Raw genomic sequence first — 9269 nt, forward strand, 5'->3', positions numbered from 1 at the left:
TTAAAAAAGAAAAAGGAAGAAGTTTACTTATTTTCAAACATTTTTCAAAACAATTCTAATCTAATTTACATCTCTTTTTATTCTAAAACATGAATATCACTATTTAAAATGCAAGGGACCGAAATGGTCTAAATTTGCAATATGGGACTAAAAGTATAAAGTCAAAATTATTAACTAATGACAATTTGACTTTGACCTTAGTCATTGTTGATTTCGGGTCAATTGCTCTAAATATGCTTACAATTCGAAAACTGGGGAATCAAATTTATTTTGGTTGAAACATTAAAGATCAGTTTAACACATGAGTAAAACATTAGGATTAAAACTATATTTTTCCCTTTCTTTTGCAGTGCATTCAAATTTTGCAAGTGAACTGACGCGCAAAAAGCTCACAATTGGTAAGCACGCCGCAGCACCATGTGTATCTCTAGCTTGTGTACTTGTGCAAATGAGTATTTTGAAAGAGGGTTGTGTGTTAATCACAAAAATCACCAAATCCAGAAATTAATGAATACAAAAAGCCTGTAAAACATCATATTAGAATAAATTGCAGAAGAGAAATTTTCAAAAAAAAATAAAGAAAATAGGAAAAAGACAAAGGACGTTAAAGAGATGTACAAGTCAGTGGCGTAGCCCAAAAATCTATTAAACGATGTGCTTTAAGGAAAATTTTTTATTATTTTTATATCTCATATACTTTTCTTTGTAAAAAAATTTTAAGTCCAACTGTATTTACCATTTTTGAGTCGTTCACAATTTCTTCATTTCTTGAGTCATCCAGTTGTGTTTACCTTGTTAGGTTAGTGGATTTTTTCCCTCTCTCTCTTTCTCTTAGTAAGGAGGGTGAGACTTAAGAAGCGGGGAGGAGGAAGGGAAATTAAAATTTAAGATTTCTATGGTTTTAAATCTCAAACCTTGCCGTTAGACTAATACGGTAAAATAGCAAAATAGATTATATCTAACTTCCAATTCGACATAACTATGTTGAAATTTGACACCGCATCTTTTTTATGAATATTTCTATCACTTGTTGTGTGCATTCTTAGAAGGGATAATTTTAGAAACCTCGCCTGAGGTTTCTAACTATATTATTGGCCTTCTTTCGGGTTTCGAAAATAACACTAACATCCCTTGATATTAATTATCTTGAAACATTTTGGTCCAATCGGTAATTAAAAAGTGATATTAGAAGAGAAAAGACAATATGATTCCATCATTACCTCTCATCTACTACATTATTAGTTAATTTAATACCAATCAACATATTAAAGAAAACACTAAAATTTGCTGTTTATTATTAGAGATCAAATCACATGTGGTTGGAAATAATAGTATATTATCATATATTTTTCATTTAATGTAAGATCCAGATTATTTTTTTTAGTTACATACTTATTGTTAGACATAATCAATAAAAAATAATCAAAAAAATTAGCAACCAAAACATTACAGAGAGCGAACTTTAACATCAAAATGTCCTTGTTAATATATTAATGTTAGTTACTGATCTTTTTATGGTCTTAAAGTTCATTATTTGTAATTTTGGTTGTTATGTTTTTTGATTATTTGTTATTAATCAAGTGTGACAATGAGTTTGATCCCATGATATATGTGAATTGATCCCATGATGATAATCAACAAATTCATGTATTTTTCTTTAATGTGTGGGCTAGTATTAGTTAACTAAATAGTGTAATAGATGAGGGACAATGGTGGAATCAAGTTATTTTCTCTCTCCTAATATCACTTTTTAATTGCTTGTTGGACATAGATGTTACAATATAATAAATCTTAATGGAGGTTAGTGTAATTTTTGAAACTAAAGGGAGGTCAGTGAAATAGTCACAAACCTTTGTGGAGGTTTCTGAAATTATCCCTTCTTAAAAATATATTGCTACTGAGACAAAACCTCTTTCAACAAATATTAATCACACACACACCCGGAAAGTAAGGTGAATCCACAACCATACCCAAAGGGCAATTGCTTACTGAGACGAAACCTCATTGTTAAGTTATTGTTTCAATCAATAAAAAATAATAAGCTAATGCGTAGTTTACATAGTCCAAGTAAAACCAGTAGTAAATAGTACAGACCTTATCTTATTTATTGTTAAATCTTGTTAGTGCTTCAGTGGGGGCAGAGTGTTGAATTTACCAGTGTTTTTTGAAATTTTCATGAGTCCATACGCTACTATATATACAAGGGGTATGGAGGCAGTGGGGACAAATGTCGCCATTGTCACAAGTGATCCTTCCAGATCCAGCAGATGATCAAAGGCGTATGAAGTATGAGCAATCGATTGCCCAAGGAAGATGGAGGAACTATTACAAATGAAGAGTAGGAGCAGATATTGAAGAGAAAACAGAGTAAACAGATACGCTAGGAATGGGCATTCATAGCTGTTTTTGGCCGTTATAGGAGGTGAGAACTTAGTGTTGCAGAGAACTGTAATTTTTAAAACTGGAACTGCATTAAGGTCATACATGTGTCACACAAAGTTCGTAGTATGTTAAACATGGCCCCCATGTGTGGAAAATGACAGTCTTTCAAGATGTCAAAGGCACGACTCATTCTAAGCTAACCAATAAAAGTCAAAGGCACGAGCAGCTGGTAACATGTTGAGAATACAGCCCTCAAGCATTCATACCACAGTTAACATCTTCCCTTTAGCACATCTTAGGGAATTATGCAGTATAAATCTTGAGATGTGGTCAATCATGGCATAGAATAACTAGTTTGGGGCAGTCCCTGATAATGGATTTCTGCAGAGGTGGCAAATTAGTGCCAATGCTGCCCAGCTTTGGTAAATCCCACAGCTGAACTGTATGTAAGCTTGGGAATAAACAATTATCTAATGTGATGCCCACAAACAAAGTTTCCAAGTTGTCACAGAATCTGACCTTCAGGACCTCCAGATTTCCTAGCATGTGGCTCAAGGAAATAGCATGCTGACCTCCAGATAGTATGTATCCAAGCATTGGACACTCGCCAACATCCAAAAGTTGTAGAGACGGCATCATGCACCCAATGCTTTTCAGTTCTGGTAGTTCCCACAAGCACAATCTTCGCAAGTTCGGTAGTTTGTGCCCTTCTACTTCATTGTTAAACAGAGTCTCCAAATTCTCACAAAATTTGACATGCAGAATTTCAAGCTTTTGCAGGAAGTGGGCTGAAATGCAAACCGTTGACAACTTTGGGCAACAATCTAGATACAAGCACTTCAGATTCTGCAAGCTCCCAAACTGTAGGTCTCCACTGCATATACTGCTTATACTTGGAGCACTCGAGATCCACAAAATCTCAAGTGCTATCCCCAATTCACTACCATTTACCAAGTCATTTGTCTTGACTACAAACTCCATATTTTCACATCCCTCAATCCAACGGCCTTTCATCATCCTGATGTTGTCAGCACCCAGATTAGATAATAATTTGCAAAACAAATTATGAAACATGAAGACATACTCGGCATTACGAAGTACAGTCTCAGAACCCCAGGGAAAAGTGCTATGATGATGAATCTCCATCAACTGCCCTGATGATTTCGAGAAGTGCCTAGATACCTGATAAATATCTCTGAAAATCAATTCATCTTTGTGGAAAACCAAGTCTTCTGCTCCATTTTGCACCTCAATAGGATGAACAGAGATAAGTAAATGATTTGAGGTAGTATCCAATAAAGAAGGATTGCTGCCCAGGAATTCAACAAATAGTGAATCATTATACGATATTAAAGCTCTGCCAGTATTTGATACCATTCCATCAACAATCGAAAATGACCAATGTAATTCACTCGGCTTTTGGTGCCAGCCAGTTGCCTTGTTGCTATCAGCAGCTTGAATATTTTTCTTTTTACTGGGCAAAGCAAGACACTGCAGCTGAGTCAAATTTGAGATTCCACAAGGGAGATTTTCTACTCGAGATATGTGAAGCATCTCGAGGTTTTCAAAGTCTTCCAAGCTTGAACAGTCATTAAGCAAAAGAGTGCGCAGGTTGCTCAAATTTCCTAAGAATGGCAATTGCATTATTGCTGTTTGTGAAAGATCAAGAGTCTCAAGGTTGTGATGTACTTCTAAGGGTGGAAGAGCCTCCAGTTGTTGACAGGCACTTAAAAACAGATGCTTAAGGCCTTTGACATTTGATAAGCTGGATAGCTGTTCAAGTAAGGTCTCATAGAGGTTTAGATACTGAAGTTTACTCATATGCTCAATGAAATCAACTCTTTCAATTGATATAACACCACTCAAATTTAGCTCCTCAAGATTTGACAGGGAGTTGAGGTCTGGTAAGTGTTCAATCTTAGCATTGGAGAAGATAAGTCGCCGAAGGCGAGGTAGATGCTGAAAAGATATATCTTCTATCATGGTCAAAGCTTGGCAGTTCGATAGATCAAGCTCTTCTAGCTTTCTCAAAGCCAAGCTCGGCAACTTCTCCAGATTCAAACAACCTGAAAGTAATAGCTGATGGAGGTTTTTGAGAGCAGAAAGGCATGGCAGATCTTTGACTTTTGTTTTTGACAGGTTGAGAACTCGAAGTTTTTCTAAACAATCAAAGAACTTTGCTTCGATTTTGACAAGATTACAGGCACCTGAAAAGTCAAGTATCTCTAGCTCTTTGGGAGATTCAACACAGTTCATGTATTTTATCTCAGAACAGCAACTCAAATAAAACTCACAAGGTTTGCTGATGTTAAAAGGTACCCAAGGAATCGCAGTTCCAGATAAGTCAAGGACCTTCAGACTGCTATTAATTTCGAATGACTTGTCCTGGAAATCCATTATCGCTGACCATGAAATATCAAGAACTTGCAGATTAGTTAGAGACCGAATGCTGGGCAGTCTATCCATGTTGCTACAACCACTAACTGATAGATGAGTAAGCTCCTTGGTTTCATGAAGAATAGGCAAAGATTTGATCTTGGTGTTTGAAAGATTTAACGTTTGAAGTTTCGGCAATGATTTCAAGTTCTTTTCTGGAAAAGTTGGCAAGGAGGCAGCACCAGAAAGATCAACAACCATAAGTTTTTGACACTTCTTCAGACTCTTCAACTCTGTCAAATGAGACAAGCCCTTTAGAATAAGCCAGCGGAGTTCTGAAAGGTCATAAAAAGATTTAGGCAAGACTTTAATCTGAAGGTCAGAGAAGTGGAGGGAACGAAGTTGGGTCATTTGCTGAAAAAAGTTATCTGGTATACTATCTATCAAGCAAGAACCAGATACTTCAAGGACAGTTAATGTCATTAGCTCTGCAATTTCATCAATCTTTTCTAAGAAATCACAGTCCCTGAGCACAAGAACGTTCAGTTTTTTCAAGTCGCAGAAGCAACGAGGCAATGATGTAATTCTGAGGCTGAAAAGACCCAGAATTTGCAGCTCCTGATTGTTCAGTAGGAGACTATTCAGATCTTGCCCGCTGAGAGCACTCCCATCAAGTAAAAGTACTTTTAATGGCTGCACTTTTTTATGATTGACAAGTGTTCTGATCACACCATCCATCAAAGTGACTTTTCCAATACCATGCCAATCATTACCATTCACAAGAACATTAGCCAACCCCAGATTAGCGATTCCACCATATCCCTGACGATGGTAGTTAATAAGTACAGTTCCGCTGACCATTTGGAGGAAATCATCACTTACTTCTTTCAGCATTTGACAGTACATAAGCTGCATCAAAACGCGGTGCCCCTCCTCATAAGCCTCCTCAAGACTGTTAAAAGGACTAAGATATCCTTCTAGTATCCAGTATGATATCAGCTCACAGTAGTGAACAGATCCATGGTCACGGAAGAAATGGCTGCCCTGCCAAGAAAAGTCAACTAAAATATGATCTGACACCCTTTCATATCCACTTGAGAGCAACAGGGTGTAATTGTAGTCATCACGACCCCATGCTTCTTCCAAAGCCTGTTGCAGATCCTGCACTTTGGAATCTTGTTGATGGTAACTTAGTAATTTTGCAAGCAAGGCTACTTCTCCAGGTGTAAGACCTTCTTTTTTATCGATGAAGTTTTTAACTAAAATTTCAACACCTGAAATTTCAAAAACTTTTGCCACAGTTCCTTTCTTTAACAAAGAAATTGACATTTCTGGAGTTAGACGCATCATCCCAATCACTTTCTTATCCCCCTGAGTTTGGTGCCTTATATCTTCATTCTTAGAAGTTATTAGCACCTTAAATTTTTGTTGTCCATCTCCATCAGCAACTTGTATTGACTACCGGTAGGCGTTCTGCTGGATAAACTGAAGGACTTGCTCTAAGTCCTCTTCTCTCATTTTGTTTCCTTCATCATCTAAAATTACAAGTATCCCTTGAAGAACATTACTAGCTGAAAGTTTTTTCTGCACCTTTTCTTTCGAGTCATCCAAGGTTTCCTCCTTACCATTGTCATTCTGTACCTGCTCGATATCATCAATTTCCAGCTCCGCAGAAGTGGAAAGTAGAGACAACTGATGAGCAATATGCTCATAGAGAGACATCTCATCATGCCTAACACTCAAAGAAATCCAAAGCATAATGTCAACTCTTTCATTTGTGACTGCGAGCAGACCAACTTTTCTTGCCATCCATGTTTTTCCAGTTCCTGATTTCCCAGAAAGAACGATGGTGGATACATTTCGTTCCATGAGAAGTTCAAGAATTCTTGTTGCTTCTTGTTCCACACTATTCTGGTCCATTGCCAATGTGCCACTCCAAAACACCTGTATTATGGTGCAAATGGTTACACATTCCAGCAAGAAAGAAAGAAATTGTAATACTATTAAAATCAAAACTGGCTATGGCATGAACCTTTGTTAGGAATGAAGCATAAAAATTATCACAATGCATGCCCAACTGGTACCGTAAGTCCACCAAATACTTGAAAACGTGCAAACATATATGTGCACATCAACATAAAGTATGTGTTCATTAGCTTATAAATGTGATCTTGGTTTTTCTTTATGTGCACATGTGCCTTTCTGTTAGCCATTGATCTATTATGGATATGCCCACCATCAATTCCTCAACAACGTCATGGGTCTTGCTACCTCAACCTTGCCCAGAGACATAACAACTGCGCACCGTCTTATTTATAGCTTCAAATGAATGCCAGATCTCTATCTATTATCCAAATCTAATAGAAAATAAAAGTTTTTCTAAGAAAATTGTTATAGGATAATAGATGAAGCAAAGTGGTGAGAAACGTATCAACTGCTTAAACACAAGAAGGTTAAAATGTAAAGGCTAAAACTAGTGATGAAAAACAATGCAAAGAGGACATTTCCACAAGCTCATGGATTCTGGATACAACTGTCCAAATATCTAAACCAAGCGACTTCATGGCTCTAAGGAAAGTAATGCAGGAGATGCAAACAAATGCTACAATTTTTCTACAGTTGAAATTGCCACCATTGACAACTAAAAGTCCATGAGCCCAGAATATAACAGCACTCTCTGAAGATCAAGACAGATAAATGTGAACAATATCGACTATATCTACAACAATGCGTTGGATGGAGATTAAACGAAGATTGAGACGAGTAATGGCCATCTTTTCCCACATTTAGCATTCGGACAAACTAATCTAGACCACTCTTCCTCCAATTAAACCTTTCACACTGACACAGTCAAAACACACATAAGTTCTAGTTAAAATTTTCTCAGCTTAAATCTTTACTGATTTTCATAAATTTCACAGGAAATTTTACTTTTGAAGCAAATTAATCTCCCACCAGGTTTTCAACATAACAAGATTCTCAGCTACGGGGTAAAGGACACTAGATTTTATTTTCCATTAAGGACTAACTTCTTCCAGTTAAATTTCACACCTTTTAGGATCATATTCCAGAATAAGTTATTTTCTACCCAACATCACAATAGTTATTCAATGTCAAAAAGATCCTTCTGCATCCATGATAGGTTACAATTTTATCATTTATTTTATTATTAATTTTCTCTATTACCTGACTCGATGTGGATTAATTATTAGATTCTACTCATTTTTGATATCTTGGCTTTATTTCGGGGAGTAGAACGAAAATATGATAACAAGTGCCAATTTGATAGGGAAGGAGCCCAGGTAACAGAGATTATCGCAGGGGCATTTTCGGAAAAGGAAAACTTATGCCCATTTTGGTAATTGTAGCAAAGACAGCGGACGGGGAGACTTCATTATTCCTTGGAGGGCAGATATTTGGACCACGCGGTTTGGGGAGAATTAGATAGGAATTGGGAACGGAGCTTGGATTTTTTTTCTTTTCCATGCTTTTGAGTAGGACTTCTCCTGCGCATGTGAGGAGCACTTAGGAGTTGTTTTTCTTTGACTTTTCCCTCCTTGTCTTTGAGCATTTTTGCTTCCGTCGGATGTGAGAAAAAGTGGAAGCATTGAACTTTCCTTGTAGCCTCGGTTGTCTTGACTGCTCGAATAGGTTGAATTTTCTCAATTACGCAAGACGATGGTCGCAGCTTCTGCTTCAGTTTTGTATGGTTTCCTCTCATCAAATATGAACTAATTTTCGCACTCTAGTCAGAGAACAATGGATGCTTTGGTTCACCTAAAAATTATGAGATCAATTTAATTTTATCTTTTTCTTTAATTTATTGATATTCGCGTATTTCTTGGTTACAGTGTTTGTGATTCTTAATTAATTGATTGTCTTGGATCCGGATAATTAGTTAATTTGGGAGTCTATTGTCAATTGGGGCGTTAGATCCGTAATTGTCTGATTGCTCTAAATTAGTGACAATTGGCATGATTAGGTTTGTGTCAGGGGTGATAGAACAATTATTTGACACATTTTGTACTGTTATTTTGTCCTAATTTTGGCTACTTACTGTGCTAAGTATTGAGGTTTAACTCATATTTCATATTTGTATGAATTATAGATGATTGGCGTTAAAAGTAATCCCTTGAGACAAATTTCTAGAAGACCCTTCATCTTAGGGCGTGCCCACGCCAGAAAAGGTAGATGTTACCGAAAAGCCAGATCCGCAGGACCAACAGCAGGAGACCTAATTAAAAAACCCGGTCTACGTGGACTAGAGGCGTGAGATCAGAGCCCTTGGACAAAAGGCCTTGTTCCTAATGCTTTTCTCCTGCGGCGCTACAAATAAGAAGAAGCCAGATTCACGTGATATCAATACTTTTAGCTTTAGTTTTCTTTTTCCAGATCTGTCAGACGCTTTTTCCCTTTTTCTTTCTTCTCTTCGGTAGCAATTAGAATAGGCCAGACGGCTATTTTCCTTTTTGACTTTTATGCTTGCTCTGGACAATTTCGGTTAGCCTTTT

The 9269-nt window shown here is 36.9% G+C and overlaps 1 protein-coding gene across 1 annotated transcript; it reads right to left on the reverse strand.

Moving 5' to 3' along the window:
• Positions 1-2712: 2712 nt before the first annotated feature.
• On the reverse strand, positions 2713-6105 carry LOC113780114 (putative disease resistance protein At4g19050). Its single transcript, XM_027325931.1, has one exon. It carries the CDS (start codon positions 6103-6105, stop codon positions 2713-2715), a length of 3393 nt encoding a protein of 1130 aa, XP_027181732.1.
• Between the last annotated feature and the right edge of the window lie 3164 nt (positions 6106-9269).

The sequence above is a fragment of the Coffea eugenioides genome, chromosome 8, assembly GCF_003713205.1.
Source record: "Coffea eugenioides isolate CCC68of chromosome 8, Ceug_1.0, whole genome shotgun sequence".
Lineage (NCBI taxonomy): Eukaryota > Viridiplantae > Streptophyta > Magnoliopsida > Gentianales > Rubiaceae > Coffea > Coffea eugenioides.

What these genes read in the sequence shown, in the direction of transcription:
- LOC113780114 (XM_027325931.1), bottom strand. Translation starts at nt 6,105, where the DNA reads ATGCGTCTAACTCCAGAAATGTCAATTTCTTTGTTAAAGAAAGGAACT.